This window comes from Micromesistius poutassou (assembly GCF_964030765.1).
Source record: "Micromesistius poutassou genome assembly, chromosome: 2".
Classification (NCBI taxonomy): domain Eukaryota; kingdom Metazoa; phylum Chordata; class Actinopteri; order Gadiformes; family Gadidae; genus Micromesistius; species Micromesistius poutassou.
In genome coordinates, this window is record NC_140272.1 from 2,526,391 (window position 1) to 2,546,153 (window position 19,763).

The following is a 19,763-nucleotide window of genomic DNA, read 5'->3' on the forward strand; positions in this document are numbered from 1 at the left end:
TCCTGTGAATTTCATATTCATAACTATTACGGTGTCCGTAGAGTGATCGACCCTCCTCTGGCGGCCATGTTGTTTTTTAAATCGACGTAATTTTTGGTGAGCAGTTAGAACTTTGGTACCTAACGGCCATTGAGTTGGTCCCGCTCAAATCAAACATTGCGTCTATGAACTGTGGCTATTTTAGTAACGGGCCACGCCCACTTCGATGCCACGCCCCATTTGAAAAATTGTTGACTTATTCTTGTTCAGAATTTGATTATGAACAACTTTAGTAGAGAGGTCCAACACCATAGGAGTCCAATTAATGTAGATATGTGCAATTTACTATTTTCGGGGTGAAAAACACACCCCTTTTTGAACTCAATGGCTCATGGGTACTTTGAAATTTATCCTACAGACTAATCCTTATGTCAGATTGAAGATAATGGGCCATAGATGATATGTGCCAAAGGATTTTTTTCAAAGTCGAAAAACCTGGGATCCTTGGGGAATTTACTGTTTTTAACTAAATTCAAAATGGCGGGAAATCTGGCTACCGGAAGTGCTAAGTTAGTATCTGCAAATTTCTTCATTATGAGGATTTGCATATGTGTGCAAAGTTTCATGAGTTTAGGTCCAACCGGTGATGAGTTATGCTTGTGCAAACGTTGAAATTTTGGCATAGTTGGTATAGCGCCACCTAGGGGCGAATGTGAATTTGAGGGCTAGAATATCAAATTTTTCACCAGTCCCACAAAATGTGCCAAAAAAAAATGAGTTTTCGAATATGTGCAGGGGCGGAAAAATGCAGTCGAAATCCTGGAAAATAATAAGAAGAAGAAGAATAATCATGAGGGTTTCAATAGGGTCCTTGCCATGTTTGGCTCGGTCCCTAATAATTAAAACTGCGCGCAGTGATGAACGGGACCTCGCGCCGGCTTGCAGCCGCCACTACGAGGTCCCGCTCATCACTGCGCGCAGTTTTAAAAAAAAATCGCGCCGGCTTGCGGCCGCGTCACGTGCCGTCGTAACATGTGTGCTGGCAAGATGTGCACATGTTAGGACCGCACGTGACGCAGCCGCAAGCCGGCACGAGGTCCCGTTCATCACTGCGCTCAGTTTTAAAAAAGCGCAGTTTTAAAAAAAATTCGCAAATTTATGTAATCTGTAGAAGCAGAGGTGCCCTGTGGTGTCCTACTGATTGTTTTGACATTAACATGTAAGACCACATTTAACTGAATTACATGTTGTAACAACTTTAACTAACATTATTAACCCTACATCAATGATCCGATAAATTCCCTAGGAGGAGTTAGTTGAAATACAAGGCGAAAAAGTGAAAGAATTCCATTGAAAATGGCCAACTTTGACGGCACGCCACGGACACGCCCTTCAACGTACAGTCACAAATAGCAGGATTTTGGTTCAGCACCACTTCATGACTGTACTGACCAATTTTGAAGCAGATCCGATAAATTCCCTAGGAGGAGTTCATTCAAATACAAGGCAAAAAAGTGAAAAAAATTCAAAATGGCCGCCAAAAGTGAAAATTAGAAATGAAAATAGCCGACTTCCTGTGGGGTTTGGGGCATGGGTCCAAGAGGCTTTTCTGTAGGTATGGGGACATTGTACGTGAATACTGAGTTTCATACATATTGGTGAAACGTGGCGCAGGGGCTGCTTTTTAAAGTTCCTGTAGGGGGCGCTACACACATGAGAAACACGAATTTTGGTATGTGAGCTACCGGCACCAGTCTACACGTGTCCTGTGAATTTCATATTCATAACTATTATGATCTCCGCACAGTGATTTTGAGGCTCTGGCGGCCATGTTGTTTTTTCAATCGACTCAATTTTAATTGAGCAGTTAGAACTTTGGTACCTAACGACCACTGAGTTGGTCCCGCTCAAATCAAACATTGCGTCTATGAACTGTGGCTATTTTAGTAACAGGCCACGCCCACTTCGAAGCCACGCCCCATTTGAGAAAATGTTGAATTAATCTTGTTCAGAATTTGATTCTGAACAACTTTAGTAGAGGGGTCCAACATCATAGGAGTCCAACTTCATGTAGATATGTGCAATTTACTATTTTTGGGGTGAAAAACACACCCATTTTAGAACTCAATGGCTCATGGGTACTTTGAAATTTATCCTACAGACTGATCCTTATGTCAGATTGAAGATAATGGGCCATAGATGATATGTGCCAAAGGATTTTTGTCAAAGTCGAAAAACCTGGGATCCTTGGGGAATTTACTGTTTTTAACTAAATTCAAAATGGCGGAAAATCTGGCTACCGGAAGTGCTAAGTTAGTATCTGCAAATTTCTTCATTATGAGGATTTGCATACGTGTGCAAAGTTTCATGAGTTTAGGTCCAACCGGTGACGAGTTATGCTTGTGCAAACGTTGAAATTTTGGCATAGTTGGTATAGCGCCACCTAGGGGCGAATGTGAATTTGAGGGCTAGAATATCAAATTTTTCACCAGTCCCCACAATTGCACCAAAAAAATTTGAGTTTTAGAATATGTGCAGGGGGGGAAAAATGCAGTCGAAGTCGTGGAAAATAATAATAATAATAATTAAAACTGCGCGCAGTGATGAACGGGACCTCGCGCCGGCTTGCAGCCGCCACTACGAGGTCCCGTTCATCACTGCGCGCAGTTTTAAAAAAAAATCGCGCCGGCTTGCGGCCGCGTCACGTGCCGTCGTAACATGTGTGCTGGCAAGATGTGCACATGTTAGGACCGCACGTGACGCAGCCGCAAGCCGGCACGAGGTCCCGTTCATCACTGCGCTCAGTTTTAAAAAAGCGCAGTTTAAAAAAAAATTCGCAAATTTATGTAATCTGTAGAAGCAGAGGTGCCCTGTGGTGTCCTACTGATTGTTTTGACATTAACATGTAAGACCACATTTAACTGAATTACATGTTGTAACAACTTTAACTAACATTATTAACCCTACATCAATGATCCGATAAATTCCCTAGGAGGAGTTAGTTGAAATACAAGGCGAAAAAGTGAAAGTATTCCATTCAAAATGGCCAACTTTGACGGCACGCCACGGACACGCCCTTCAATGTACAGTCACAAATAGCACGATTTTGTTTCAGCACCACTTCATGACTGTACTGACCAATTTTGAAGCAGATCCGATAAATTCCCTAGGAGGAGTTAGTTCAAATACAAATTCCCTAGGAGGAGTAAGTTTAATACAAGGCGACGGATTTCAAAAATGGCCAACTTTGACGGCACGCCACGGACACGCCCTTCAATGTACAGTCACAAATAGCACGATTTTGGTTCATTACCACTTCATGACTGTACTGACCAATTGTGAAGCAGATGCGATAAATTCCCTAGGAGGAGTTCGTTCAAATACAATGCGAAAAAGTGAAATTCCATTCAAAATGGCCAACTTTGACATCACGCCACGGACACGCCCTTCAACGTACAGTCCCAAATAGCACGATTTTGGTTCAGCACCACTTCATGACTGTACTGACCAATTTTGAAGCAGATCCGATAAATTCCCTAGAAGGAGTTAGTTCAAATACAAGGCGACGGAATTCAAAAATGGCCAACTTTGACGGCACGCCACGGACACGCCCTTCAACGTACAATCACAAATAGCACGATTTTGGTTCAGCACCACTTCATGACTGTACTGACCAATTTTGAAGCAGATCCGATAAATTCCCTAGGAGGAGTTCATTCAAATACAAGGCAAAAAAGTGAAAAAAATTCAAAATGGCCGCCAAAAGTGAAAATTAGAAATGCAAATAGCCGACTTCCTGTGGGGTTTGGGGCATGGGTCCAAGAGGCTTTTCTGTAGGTATGGGCACATTGTACGTGAATACTGAATTTCATACATATTGGTGAAACGTGGCGCAGGGGCTGCTTTTTAAAGTTCCTGTAGGGGGCGCTACACACATGAGAAACAAGATTTTTGGTATGTGAGCTATCGGCACTAGTCTACACGTGATCTGTGAATTTCATATTCATAACTATTACGGTGTCCGCAGAGTGATCGACACTCCTCTGGCGGCCATGTTGTTTTTTAAATCGACTTAATTTTAATTGAGCAGTTAGAACTTTGGTATTTAACGGCCACTGAGTTGGTCCCGCTCAAATCAAACATTGCGTCTATGAACTGTGGCTATTTTAGTAACAGGCCACGCCCATTTCGATGCCACGCCCCATTTGAAAAATTGTTGAATTAATCTTGTTCAGAATTTGATTCTAAACAACTTTAGTAGAGAGGTCCAACACCATAGGAGTACAATTAATGTAGATATGTGCAATTTACTATTTTTGGGGTGAAAAACACACCCCTTTTTGAACTCAATGGCTCATGGGTACTTTGAAATTTATCCTACAGACTAATCCTAATGTCACATTGAAGATAATGGGCCATAGATGATATGTGCCAAAGGATTTTTGTCAAAGTCGAAAAACCTGGGATCCTTGGGGAATTTACTGTTTTTAACTAAATTCAAAATGGCGGGAAATCTGGCTACCGGAAGTGCTAAGTTAGTATCTGCAAATTTGTTCATTATGAGGATTTGCATATGTGTGCAAAGTTTCATGAGTTTAGGTCCAACCGGTGACGAGTTATGCTTGTGCAAACGTTGACATTTTGGCATAGTTGGTATAGCGCCACCTAGGGGCGAATGTGAATTTGAGGGCTAGAATATCAAATTTTTCACCAGTCCCACAAAATGCACCAAAAAAAAATGAGTTTTCGAATATGTGCAGGGGGGGAAAAATGCAGTCGAATACGAGGGAAAATAAGAAGAAGAATTAAAACTGCGCGCAGTGATGAACGGGACCTCGCGCCGGCTTGCAGCCGCCACTACGAGGTCCCGTTCATCACTGCGCGCAGTTTTAAAAAAAAATCGCGCCGGCTTGCGGCCGCGTCACGTGCCGTCGTAACATGTGTGCTGGCAAGATGTGCACATGTTAGGACCGCACGTGACGCAGCCGCAAGCCGGCACGAGGTCCCGTTCATCACTGCGCGCAGTTTTAAAAAAGCTCAGTTTTAAAAAAAATTCGCAAATTTATGTAATCTGTAGAAGCAGAGGTGCCCTGTGGTGTCCTACTGATTGTTTTGACATTAACATGTAAGACCACATTTAACTGAATTACATGTTGTAACAACTTTAACTAACATTATTAACCCTACATCAATGATCCGATAAATTCCCTAGGAGGAGTTAGTTGAAATACAAGGCGAAAAAGTGAAAGTATTCCATTCAAAATGGCCAACTTTGACAGCACGCCACGGCCATGCCCTTCAATGTACAGTCACAAATAGCACGATTTTGTTTCAGCACCACTTCATGACTGTACTGACCAATTTTGAAGCAGATCCGAAAAATTCCCTAGGAGGAGTTAGTTTAATACAAGGCGACGGATTTCAAAAATGGCCAACTTTGACGGCACGCCACGGACACGCCCTTCAACTTACAGTCACAAATAGCACGATTTTGGTTCAGCACCACTTCATGACTGTACTGACCAATTGTGAAGCAGATGCGATAAATTCCCTAGGAGGAGTTCGTTCAAATACAATGCGAAAAAGTGAAATTCCATTCAAAATGGCCAACTTTGACATCACGCCACGGACACGCCCTTCAACGTACAGTCCCAAATAGCATGATTTTGGTTCAGCACCACTTCATGACTGTACTGACCAAATTTGAAGCAGATCCGATAAATTCCCTAGGAGGAGTTAGTTCAAATACAACGCGACGGAATTCAAAAATGGCCAACTTTGACAGCATGCCACGGACACGCCCTTCAACGTACAGTCACAAATAGCACGATTTTGGTTTAGCACCACTTCATGACTGTACTGACCAATTTTGAAGCAAATCCGATAAATTCCCTAGGAGGAGTTCATTCAAATACAAGGCAAAAAAGTGAAAAAAATTCAAAATGGCCGCCAAAAGTGAAAATTAGAAATGCAAATAGCCGACTTCCTGTGGAGTTTGGAGCATGGGTCCAAGAGGCTTTTCTGTAGGTATGGGCACATTGTACGTGAATACTGAGTTTCATACATATTGGTGAAACGTGGCGCAGGGGCTGCTTTTTAAAGTTCCTGTAGGGGGCGCTACACACATGAGAAACACGAATTTTGGTATGTGAGCTACCGGCACCAGTCTACACGTGTCCTGTGAATTTCATATTCATAACTATTATGATCTCCGCAGAGTGATCGACCCTCCTCTGGCGGCCATGTTGTTTTTTCAATCGACTTAATTTTAATTGAGCAGTTAGAACTTTGGTACCTAACGGCTATTGAATTGGTCCCGCTCAAATCAAACATTGCGTCTATGAACTGTGGCTATTTTAGTAACGGGCCACGCCCACTTCGATGCCACGCCCCATTTGAAAAAGTGTTGACTTAATCTTGTTCAGAATTTGATTCTGAACAACTTTAGTAGAGAGGTTCAACACCATAGGAGTCCAATTAATGTAGATATGTGCAATTTACTAATTTTGGGGTGAAAAACACACCCCTTTTTGAACTCAATGGCTCATGGGTACTTTGAAATTTATCCTACAGACTAATCCTTATGTCAGATTGAAGATAATGGGCCATAGATGATATGTGCCAAAGGATTTATGTCAAAGTCGAAAAACCTGGGATCCTTGGGGAATTTACTGTTTTTAACTAAATTCAAAATGGCGGGAAATCTGGCTACCGGAAGTGCTAAGTTAGTATCTGCAAATTTCTTCATTATGAGGATTTGCATATGTGTGCAAAGTTTCATGAGTTTAGGTCCAACCGGTGACGAGTTATGCTTGTGCAAACGTTGAAATTTTGGCATAGTTGGTATAGCGCCACCTAGGGGCGAATGTGAATTTGAGGGCTAGAATATCAAATTTTTCACCAGTCCCACAAAATGTGCCAAAAAAAAATGAGTTTTCGAATATGTGCAGGGGGGGAAAAATGCAGTCGAAATCCTGGAAAATAATAAGAAGAAGAAGAATAATCATGAGGGTTTCAATAGGGTCCTTGCCAAGTTTGGCTCGGTCCCTAATTAAAACTGCGCGCAGTGATGAACGGGACCTCGCGCCGGCTTGCGGCCGCGTCACGTGCCGTCCTAACATGTGTGCTGGCAAGATGTGCACATGTTAGGACCGCACGTGACGCAGCCGCAAGCCGGTAAGAGGTCCCGTTCATCACTGCGCGCAGTTTTAAAAAAAATTCGCGCCGGCTTGCGGCCGCGTCATGTGCCGTCGTAACATGTGTGCTGACCAATGTAGAAGCAGATCCGACACAAGATGTCGGAGCACTGTGCAGCTGTGTATTGTGTGGATGCACTGTGTGGCAGTGGCGTCACTAGGCTGTTTTCTAAAATAAAAACAAATCAACTTTCCGACGGTCCTTGAACGCCCCCCGTTAACCGCAGGACAACAACAAGCAACACGTGAGTCAGTACACTTCAGCAGTCGGACTCAGTGTGACAACCAGACTTGTTGTCATTGCTTGTGTGTGTGTTTCACAAGTTATATATATATATATATATATATATATATATATATATATATATATATATTGTGGCAACCCCGCGCTGTCTGGCGTGGACGAACAAGGCCAGCACTCTGAGCGGCTCCGTCCCCGCGGACTACCTGTCCCCGGGCTACGTGTCATTCACCGCGGCGGCACTGGAGGGGTCATCCAGCAAACCAGGGCAAACGGGGACATTCGGATCACCTGGGGGAGCAAGACGGCAGAGGGGTTTTAAGGGCCGTGTACTTTTGAGACGAGGAGGAAGTCGAGTGGAAGACAGTCGGGGTAAGGGACCGATATCCACATAGCGCACTAACGCTGGAACGTTTCCCTCACAGCGCTGAGCGTGGGGGAAGCCGGGAGCGAGAGCCACGCCACCCTCCCGGACGGACCCGATTCGGAGACGCTTTCCCTTTTTGTTTGGCCCGCTGGGGAGGAGCCTGTGTTGCTTTATGATTCTCCTTTTTTTTGTGAGTTGCATGAAATAAAAACCGTTGCACTGCAACCATGTTTGTGCGTGTGATTGGAGAACCCGCCGCCGACGATCGGGGTTGCCAGAATATATATTTTATGTAGGCTGTGTATATTTGAAAAATTGAGTTTTCGCATATGTGCAGTGGGGGAAAAATGCAGTCAAAGTGCCGAGAAATAATAATAAATATATAGCCTAATATAATTGTGTCAACATAAAAATATCTGAATTAATTGTCCCTGTTTCTTTGTCATATTTATAGTGCGTGATTTACCAAATACCTATCTATATAGAGTAGAGGCTGCATTGGCTCATAGATGTATATTGACTAGATATAGATATATACACTGACTAGATGTTGCATTCGGCTTCTAAGCATCTGTCAACAATGCTGCCATCTTGGGGCATGGTAACCACCTACCTGAATGAATATTGATGGGACAGAAGACCCACATTCTTTCTGGTGGGTGGTTAGCTTGCTCCAAGATGTCAGTGGCACTGTCTGTGCCACATTAACACATTTTCCCTGTGGATCAATCTTATAACTAAAGCACTAACAAATGTTTCTGGATATTAAAATTAAGTTCTAAATAATAAAACGGTATTTTCTACTGATATTGTTAGAAACGAAAAGCGCAACAATTCAGATATATTTTCTACACATCCACTTTTACATATCCACCAAATAACCACAACACACAAATAGGCCACACAAAAAAAATATTTATTAAATTAAACAAATTAAAAAAAAGCAAAAAAAATATGAAAACAAAAATTACATGTCCTCATCAGGGTCCCCTGGGTCCTCTGCTGGTGTGTGGGCCTGTGTGTTGGCCAGGTCCTGCGCTTGATCTGCACACATACAAAATATATATTCTCAATTGTGACAGTAAAGGATTTATTCCATCTAATGTGTTGTTCCAAATAATTCACCAACACACAATAAAACATAACATACGTACCAGCTCTGCAGAGCATGAGCTCCAGCTCTAACCCGTTTATTTTAGATTGTAGTAGGGTTTTCATTACGGCCATCTTTTGTTCTCCGCAGGTACTCTTTCTTGTGGACCGGATGAGGGCGTCTAGGGCCAGGCCATGGGAGGCCAACATCATATGATACAGTTCCTCTCTGGATATATTACTATCCAGGGCGGCATACTATGAACAAACAAAAGCAAATATTATTTATACATAGGGCTACGAGTTAATAGAACTGTTTATCAATCACACTGAATAAAGTCTTTAACAATCCACCTCTTTCCTTTTAACCTACAATCATATTTTTACACCAATGTTCACCCAAATACAAATGAATAAATAAAACATCACTAATGTAGCACCAAACATAGGCTATATGGAAAATGTAGCTACATCATTGTACACATTGTTGTTGAGAACAACTGCAAACGAATATAGTTCTTTAAACACTGTCTTAATAATAAAACCACTATAAGAACAGAAACACATTTAATACTTACAGAAGTCAACTGCAGGTCCCGCCTCACGACCTCCACACAGTTGGACGACATCGTCGGGAACTTGGTTGGGGAATTGTACTTGGCCATGTTCTGTAAAACATAAAACCGTGAAGAGGTTAACCCATCAATGCATACTATCAATAACACTGAATAAAGTGGAAAAAACCTTTGCAAATGACTTTCTCACACAAACATAAAATACAATAATGGCAAGCACAAACGCGTCTTACCGTTGCTGAATACGTCTGCCAGACACATCTGTCGGTCCGGCTTTATATAGGAGAGGTGCGTGCTCAAATCCCGCGCACTCGCGGCACTTGGCGAATACACATTTCGCTTACAATCATTGGCTGCCTAGACGCAAGAAATGCGGCTGCCATCTTGTGTGTAAGTGGCCTATATGAATCCGTTCTATCCGTTGTAACGTTGTAACAACAAAAATATCTGAATTTACTGCCCCTGTTTCTTAGTCATATTTATAGTGTGTGATTAGCAAAATACCTATCATCATCTATAAAGAGTAGACGCTGCATTGGCTCAGATGTTTACTGACTAGATAGTATTCGTAAACAATGCCTCCATCTTGGCATCTGAATGAATGAATGAAGGAAGTGAAGAATGAAGGTCCTTTCCGAGTATAAATCACTGTAAAACGCCTTATTACGGCAATATTCAAGCCGGTTGGTTGCTGACATAGGTCGGACGTGTAATATATATATATATTTACTAGCATTACCATAAACACACGTTTGACCCGACCCGATTGAAGATTTCCCTAAAAAGGCGTTTTAGAGCCATTTAGACTGGGAAAGATCGACATCGACATTCATTCATTTAGGTGGGTGGTTGTAGCCCGTGCCAAGATAGCGGTGGCATCGACGTATTATTATGTTCCACTGAACAGCGCAGCTCATGCGAAATCTCTGTATATGTATGCCATTATGGCATTGCTTGGACGTTAGAAATGCGGCCGCCATAGGCCGTAGTTAGACACAAGATGGCGGAGCACTGAGCTGTGTTCGAAATCGTTCCCTATTCCCTCACTCACTCACTATTCCCTATATAGTGTTGTAACAGACTTGTTTATTATTATTATTGGCGGGTTACTACCTATATAATGTTTATGATATAGTGAACTATATAGGGTACGAACAAACGAGAATTCGGACACTACGGTGAACAATTCTGAACGTCATTTGCGTCAGTAAATGCGCCCGCATTGTATTGTGGTACACGGGAGTAACATGTAGGGACATGTATGTTCCTGAACATACATATAACATGTATGTTCACTCAAATGTTGGGTATATATTCTGCATAAATCATATAAATCATATATCTATAAATGGCACAAATAGCACTATAACCGTGATAGGGATCGAAATCGACAGGGGGTCTTTGTTCGGGTTTTGGAGCTGCCCACTTCCATCCCTGTGTTGTGATTGGCTGAATTCAAACTGTGTGGCGCGAAGGGTACAAATATACTTGGTCGAAGAAGGGATCTGGCTCTTGCTTTCAAACTGTGGAGAGGAGTGTTTGCATTTGCAAGGCTTAGAGAGGCTTAGAGAGTGTCCATTTGAACGTTTCAACCCTTTTCAACTACGTGATCTTCATTCTACTTACGGTTCGTTAATTTCTCATACTTCATTTGTTATTAAATGTAAACTTGATTATATGTATATATCTGCTGTGTATTAAATAATAAACAGCAGCTGTTTTTGTCATATTGTTACTACAATGTTGGTTACTAGCACTGTATGTACTCAGCACACTGTCTGATTATCTGAGAAGAATGCAGTTATTTATAATTATCGGTAACTGTATTTGGTATAGTCACAGGTATGCACACTATAGAAGGACTTTGTCATAGGTACGCACTGCACACGTAGCGCCGTTAAAATAATAAAGGGATTCCACCGCGGTGGGGGGAGGTGGGGGGGGGGGGGGGGGGAGGGGGCTTTGCGCCGGGTGTAAACTAGCAACGACACATGCGTCCGTGTAGAAAGTCAATTGCGCCGGGCGCAAGATAGGGCCCTACTGCTGGCGCACATGGCTAATTTGCATACGCGCACGTGACTCGGAATGGGGGGCGCACATGGCTAATTTGCATACGCGCACACAGGACTCGGAATGGGGGGGTGGTGGGGGAGAGTTGTGTTGCGGGCGGACGGGGGGTGTTGTTGACGGGGGAGTGGCGGAGTTACATTAAAAAATCGCGTTCAATAAAAATAAATAAGAAAAGTAGAGAATCAATTTGTGGCGCTCGTTGTTCAATCTGTGGCGCAGCGCCACACATTGGCCTATGTGTGGGAAACACTGATGTATCTATATCTATCTATATATCTATCTATCTCAGTGTTTCCCACAGACCAGGTAGCAATGTGTGGCGGATTTGTTGTACATCTATCTATCTATCTATCTATCTATCTATCTATCTATCTATCTATCTATCTATCTATCTATCTATCTATCTGTCTGTCTGTCTGTCTGTCTGTCTGTCTGTCTGTCTGTCTGTCTGTCTGTCTGTCTCTCTCTCTCTCTCTCTCAGTGTGTCCCACAGACCAGGTAGCAATGTGTGGCGGATTTGTTGTCTGTCTGTCTGTCTGTCTGTCTGTCTGTCTGTCTGTCTGTCTGTCTGTCTGTCTGTCTGTCTGTCTGTCTGTCTGTCTGTCTGTCTCTCTCTCTCTCTCTCTCTCTCTCTCTCTCTCTCTCTCTCTCTCTCTCTCTCTCTCTCTCTCTCTCTCTCTCTCTCTCTCTCTCTCTCTCTCTCTCTCTCTCTCTCTCTCAGTGGGTCCCACAGACCAGGTAGCAATGTGTGGCGGATTTGTTGTATATCTATGTATGTATGTATGTATCTATTTATGGAAACCCTTACCATAATAAATGCAGTTGAATGAAATTCTCACAGTATCATCAGAAACATTGATTAGTATACACGTAATTATTAGTTATTGCCATAGTTATTAACTACAAGTGGACATGTTTCATTTGAATACATTTGTACTTTTTTAAACTAATGTAGGCTACAACAAATGTAGTGGTTAATGTTAAACACACAACACAATGTTTCATAACAGGTTTCATTAGGTTTTTATAATCTTATGTTTATTATGTTTTTAGATGCCACGCGGCAAGTCGTACCGCCTCTCTCAGGCAGCCAGGAGGAGAGAGGCAGGCCGACGGCCAGCAGAGGTGGAGCTGCTGCGTGCAAGTCCCGAGTTTGTGCCAAGTATGTAGCAGTTGGTTTATTCCATTTTTAATCAAGTTCTATGTGCACAGTGAAGTTGTTTAGTAAATTAGGTCAATATTTGTGTAATCAAGATGAGTAATATTTTTCTTTCTGTGAATAGGCCGTGGTACAGGGACACGCCGTCGTGTGAGCCAGTACCCTGTGTCTGTGTCTGGGAAGACGCACAAGCTGGTTGTTCCGGCTCCTTCTCCTGATAAGAAGGTAATTTATTGTTTAAGAATTTGTTAACAAATGTTCAGAGTAAAAACGTGATTTCTAAAGAGGTTTTTCTATCTTCCCAGTTTGTTCTTATCATAGGAGATTCCCATCTGCGTGCCTTTGCGGATGGGACGGTCGGGATTTCCAAAGGAAGGCTTTCCTTTGGAATCATGTCGACCCCGGGGGCCAGCGCGTCTCATCTGAGGACGGAGCTGATCCACGCGACGCTGCCGCGGACGCCTGACGCAGTCTGCATCGTTGCCCCTGGTAACAACCTGACGACCAGCCCTACCCACGAGGTGGCTGGACAAGAGTTTGGGAAGCTCTTGATCAGCGCTCGTCAGCGTTGGCAGAATGTAAGTTATTTCGTTGATTGTGTGTAACGTGCCATTTTTTGTTCAGTTATTAAAATGCGTAAATGAGGTGTTGCAGTACAGCGTACATGTGTTTAAATGGAATGTCATTTTGAACAAAACTAGATTTGTATTTAAAATCTGTTATTCTGTTATTGTGTAGGTGTTTGTGGTGGACTTTGTTCCACGCCTGACAGTTGCGCCAGAACTGCAGGAGCACATGAGCCGGGAGTTCCGTTCTGTGGCGAAGTCGATGGGTATGTTTCGAACAGATGTTTATGTTACATGTTGAATGAATCATATTTTCTCATGTATTACAAACAGATTTATGCTTACTTTATTTGTTGATATATGCAAGTATATTTATATATAATTTTTTTTTTCATTTCTTAGGTATCGCGTACTACGCCACGTTCGACCACTTCCCCTTCAGTGACCTGAATCTCTGGGTCAGAGATAGTGTAAGTAGCCTACTGTGTGCAAAGGAGGTTGATCATTTACACTTATTTGTAGCTGAATTGATAGTATTATTAATTGAAAGTTAATGTTATTGTTAGTGAATGTATTATTCTATCATTTTCAGGTTCACCTCAGCGATGAGGAGGGCATGGGTATCTTTGCCAAGTTGCTGTGGCATGCTGCCTACATGCAACTGGACGTCCCAGTGCCGGCGCCAGCGCCAACGGCGCCGGATGTTCCCAGACCAGCATCGCCGGGTCCAATCACCCCTCCCAGGGTGATTGTGAGGGATTCTCCCCCTTCGTCTCCCCCCTCTGACCCGTATGTCTGGATGGAAGTGGTGAACGGCAAGAAGGTAATATTTGCATACAGTACTTGTGGTTTCCCACTGATATTTGCAAAACAGTTCATAGTTCAAATTCAAAAATGTTCACCATGCATTCATTTTAATCAAATAATTGTTATTTGTCATTGCAGAGGATCCAAGCTGCGGATCGGCTCTTCAGCCCGTCAAAAAGGCGCCTGGTTCGGCATCAGGTTTGTAGTATATTGTAACATTAATTGTTAACATATGTATATTGATTATATATCTATGCACATTGATTTACTCAACAGTAATTGTGACTAATATTCTGTTTCTGTATTTATTTCACAGGTGGACGGACGTCCCATCGTGCTGAAGGAGTGTTTCATCCCACTCAACCCTGTCATCTTCAGCACCGCCATGTTGGCTGCGATGGACGCCGTGGTTCCAGCTGCTGTTCCACAACACACAAAGGTAAGCTGAAAATGTGATGTGTTGATTGAGGTCTTTTAAAACTCTATCCTCTCCCTTAAAACACTCCTATATATGTTCTAAAAGTGTGTTTGATCTTCTTTAATCAGACACCGTGTGTGGTGGAGCAGCGTCCGAGACGTGTTGCCTGCAAGAGGAGACTTGCAATGTGCCAGGTTTGTCTTCATTTCATTTTATTAATGTAATGCAATCGTTTCTTTGCTTTACTTGTTTAGTACTTTGGAAATTATTGAAAACGATAATAAAATACATGGTTTTGTTTTGCGTAAACAGGTCAAGGCGGCACCCAGCGTTGGGGTGTCTCCCAGGCTGACACGTGCCAGTGTTGTGGACGTGGTTGCAGAGGAGGAGGTTAGTACGCTTTATTCTTAATCAGTTTAATTCTATGTGCATGTGTCTTTGGTCAAAACAAATTGTGTAATACACATACAAAACAAATTGTGTAATACACATACAAAATTATTGCTATGACTAGCAAGTTCTCTCAAATGCAATAATGACACTTTTGTTCATGTATTTTTAAATTTTTTTTAGGGGGATGCGACTCCTCCTGCTGCTGTGACCGTGTCCTCGGAGCCATCGCCTACCACTGCTGTGGAGGAGGTTGGTACACTTTATTCTAAATCAGTTTAATTTTGTGTGCATTGGCCAAAATAAATTGTTCCAAATGATTGTATATGATTAGCAAGTTCTCTCAAATGCAATAATGACAGTTTTGTTAATGTATTTTCTTCATTTTTTTAGGGGGATGCGACGCCGAGTGCCGTGACCGTGACCTTGTCGGAGGAGGAGTTGGAGGAGGAGGAGGTGGAGGAGCAGCAGCGCCCATCAAGATTCATCCAAAGTAAGGTTGACGCTAACCCTCACTCTTGCAGGTGTGCCGAGAAACAGCCACAGGCTGTTGTTTCTGGTGCTAATGTCAGAGGTGCCCCGTCACCTGCTGGTGTTTCCGGCGTTAATGGCAAAGTTGCGGCGACAGCAACTGATGTGTCTATTGCGTGCGGTGTTGTAGCTGCGCTTAAACACGTTATTGCCCCTGTGTGTACATGGGGTGGACGAGATGTCGATACCATTTGTTCAGAAGGTGAGAAGTTGGCTAGTTCTGTAGGTACGTCAACTAGGGATAGTGGCTTTGATAGTGATCTGTGTGAGTTCTTAAAACAGCACAGTGTTTTTGGCAGAAAGTGGAATGTAGCCATTGGTCCATCAGTCTACAGAGGTTTCAGCTCTGACGACTCTGTGTTCTTCGAAAAGCTACAGGAACCTTTGTTGACTGATGGAATGTGTCTCTTGAACCTTCACGGTGCTGTGAGTGTTGTCATTGAGCACAATGGTTACTTTGTGGTAGTTGATTGTAGTACTTGTGATGTATCTGGTTCTCCAACTAATATTGGCAGGTCTGTAGCTGTCTTTAACACGTGTCTGGCTGATCTGATGTTGCATATTCAGAATCTAAAGAAGTCTTTGGGTGCAGAGTGGTATGCCATTAGCAGCTTGTCTGTGGGGGCGGATTCTGACATTGACAGTGCTACATTGCAGACAGATGTAGATGTTGATGTCACAGTCGCAACTGTAGTTGAGGGTGGCAGTTCACAGAGTAATGCAAGTTCTGTCAGGGGATCTTTCCATCAGGGAGATTCTCGGTTTCGACACAATGGAGTTCAGTGTATGGCTATCAGTTTGGTAGCCATAGCAAAACACTCCATTGATAGCGTGTTTTCGTGGCAGACCGACAATCTGGACAAGGTTGTTGTTTTGGGGGATCAACTGTACAATAGGTTGAGGGACAGCAATGCCACCAGCAATGGTTCGCAACTGCTTAGTGTTCCTGATTTGCCTCTACAGTCTGTTATTGATGGACAAACGTTTGACTTTGAGTATGGGGAACATGTTTGTGGACATGTGGATGTGGTGACAGGTGAGCTGGTTGATTGTGGTTTTCTCATCAGTCTCAGATCTGGATTATTAAAGATGTTTGTTAAATATCGCACATGTTTGCTGACATTGGGTGCTAGTACATGTGCAGTCATTAGTCAAGGTGGACATTTTGCTATCGTTGATTCGCATGCGCGCAGTGCGGACGGGATGGTGGACGGGGACGGGAAGAGTGTTGTAGTGTATTTCACGTGCCTAGATGATGTTTTTGAGCACATCTGCAAGTTTGCAACAGCATTGAAACCTCCCAAACCGTTTGAGATTGCCGGTGTTTGTGTTTTCCAGAGGTCTGGTTCAAAAGTAGCAGTAGACGGCAGGGGAATTCAGCTGGGTTGTAGTTTACCGACATTGACGACTGGGTCTTCATCGAAGGAGTTCATAAACAGTGATTATGATTCGGATGTTGTTTTTGTAGCTGATGTTTCGAGTAAAGCCCTCCAGTTTAAACCGCTTTCTGGTGAAGTTGTAGAAACTCTGTGCAAACAGTTACATGTTGACTCTGAGAAAGTAGACTCTGAGAAAGTAGATTTAGTTTCTACTTCATCGAAGGAGTTCATAAACAGTGATTATGATTCGGATGTTGTTTTTGTAGCTGATGTTTCGAGTAAAGCCCTCCAGTTTAAACCACTTTCTGGTGAAGTTGTAGAAACTCTGTGCAAACAGTTACATGTTGACTCTGAGAAAGTAGATTTAGTTTCTACACAAGTTGGTCCATTGGGTGCTCCTTGTCTAAAGGAGAAAATTGTTGGGGATGGTAATTGTTTCTTTAGAGCAGTTTGTCAGTCTGTGTGTGGTACACAAAAGAATCACAGGAGAATCAGACTTGCTGTAGTTAAGCATTTGAAAGCTAATGGTGGTGTTTTGAGAACTGAGTATTCTTCCATGGAGGAATATCTCACAGTCTCAAAAATGGCCTATGTCGGTAGTTGGGCCACTGAAGTAGAGATTCAAGCAGCAGCAGACATTTTGGGAGTAAGTATATTCACTTACTGTGATGGTCGCTGGCTTGAATATAGTTGTAAGTACGAGTCGTTGTCAGATCAGGGAATTTATTTAGAAAATTGTAATGGTAATCATTATGAGACTGTTGTTTGTGTTCAGCAGCCAAACATGCAGTGTTGCTATGGGTATTGCAAAGTGGGTGGGTCTAGCTACAATTTTAGAAAACATAGTGTTTGTGCAGACAATTTGACTTCGGTTGCGTCCTCAATTTTTGAAGCTAAAGTAGACATTATTGAACAAAATGTAATAAAACAGCAATGTATTACATCTGTAAAAGCCCAATCTGAGTCTAATTATTTAATAAATAAAATTAATTTACAAAATAGAATAAAATATCAGGTAGACAGGCAAAAGTTTATAGAAAAGAAGAAAAATAAGTATCAGGAAAACAATTCGTACAAGGTAAAATTGCAAGAAATTAGTAAAGCCAAATATCGTAAAAATAAGTGTCACAGGGACACATTAAAGGAAATTAGTGAAAGTAAATATCGTAAAAATCGGTCTCACAGGGACGCAAAAAAGGAAATGAGTAAAACTAAATACCGTAAAAATAAGTCTCACAGGGACACAAAAAAGGAAATTAGTAAAACTAAATATCGTACAAATAAGTCTCACAGGGACACGGTAAAGGAACTTAGCACGTCAAAATATCGTAATAATAAGTCTCATAGGCAGCGTGTTGTTGCAGATAATAAATTGAAGAGGCAACATATAAAAGCGACATTGCAGGATTTTGATGTAGTTATGCAGCAGTTTTTGGCCAAAGTAACTGATGGCCCGGATTTCGTCTGCTGTGTGTGTTTTAGAAAGTTGTTTAGGAATCAAGTTTCACCTTGTAGCATCAAGGATTATAGTAAAACTAAAGAAATAACAGTAATTGCAGGTAAATGTATTAGTGATGCGTATTTGCATAAATGTAGTACAGACTGCGTATTGCCTTGTCAGTGGTTAGATACAGCTAGGGGCAAGCTGTGGATTTGTTCTACGTGTCACCATAAAATTAGTACAGGTCAAATGCCACCTGAGTGTGCTATAAATAATTTGGAGATGTGTTACATTCCCCCAGAATTGGCATGCCTGAATAATTTAGAGCAACATTTAATCGCGCTGCACATTCCGTTCATGAAGTTACTAGCGTTGCCTAAAGGTGGGCAAAATGGCGTCCATGGGCCTGTGACGTGTGTTCCTGCTAATATTGTGCAGACAAGCAATTTGCTTCCACGTTCGGACATGGATGGATCTTTGCTACCAGTTAAATTGAAGCGCAAGCTCACATACAAAGGGCATTATGAGTACCAGTATGTTGATAGTATGCGCATAAAGCAGGCTTTGCAGTATCTGAAACGGTGTAATGCACATTATAAAGATATCGAATTTAACGAAGTGTGGCTAAATGAGTTTTGTAGGGAACAAGAGAGTGTGGCAGTAGATAAGGATAGCATAGCAGTAGATAACGGTAACATAGCAGTAGATAACGGTAACATAGCAGTAGATGTTAATGGTAACGATGCTGCTGAGGAAGATGAGCTTCTGCATGACAGACAACAGCATTGTATGTTTCAAGACACTTGTCTTATGCCTGTTGACATTGGTCAAGAAGCCCTTGATCAATATTTTGATAACATATTAAATTTAGCTCCAGCAGAGGGAAACAGTCCCGTCAAGTTGTTGACTGATCATTCAAATGAAGCAAAATGTTTCCCGGTGTTGTTTCCGACTGGATCCGCGACGTACCACGACGCCAGGCCACACCGCTTAACTTTGTGCCGTTATTTTAATAATCGTATTTTACACGCTGATGGTAGGTTTGCACAAAATGTTGATTACATCTTCTTTGCTCAGTACATGTCTGAGGTTCAACAGGTTGTGTCAAACGTATCAATAGCGTTACGGAAGGGAAAGGGTGGGCAATTTAAAAAGATTAGCACAAGCGTATTAAACGACGAGGATCAATTCAAGCAGTTGTTGCAGTTTGACGATGGGTATCGTTTTCTTAAACCTATTAGAGGTACCCCATCTTATTGGCAGGGCGTGCAGCGCGATTTGTTAGCTTGTGTCCGTCAGCTGGGGATCCCGACGTGGTTTTGTTCCTTTTCTTCTGCCGACATGCGGTGGAAGAATCTTTTGAGTAGCATTTTGAAGCAGGAAGGTAGGACGGAGACGGCTGAACAGCTGGAGTGGGCAGATAGGTGTGAACTGTTGCGGCGTAATCCGGTTACTGCGGCGAGGATGTTTGATTTTAGGTGGCATTGTTTTCTGAAAGAGGTTTTGATGTCTCCGTCTAATCCTATTGGGAAAATTAAGGATTATTTCTATA

At 42.4% G+C, this 19,763-nt stretch overlaps 2 protein-coding genes across 2 annotated transcripts in view; one reads left to right on the plus strand and one right to left on the minus strand.

Annotated features, from left to right (window-relative positions):
• Positions 1–19,763, minus strand: part of LOC311338311 (ADP-ribosylation factor-like protein 8B-A) — a 56,951-nt gene that overhangs the window by 8,902 nt on the left and 28,286 nt on the right. The window lies entirely within an intron of this gene.
• On the plus strand, positions 13,072–15,357 carry LOC311338998 (uncharacterized protein; the record flags this gene model as incomplete). Its single annotated transcript, XM_084464354.1, has 10 exons — positions 13,072–13,257; positions 13,418–13,511; positions 13,648–13,715; positions 13,838–14,068; positions 14,191–14,250; positions 14,369–14,491; positions 14,599–14,664; positions 14,783–14,860; positions 15,044–15,116; positions 15,254–15,357. 10 exons carry the CDS (start codon positions 13,072–13,074, stop codon positions 15,355–15,357), a joined length of 1,083 nt encoding a protein of 360 aa, XP_084320480.1.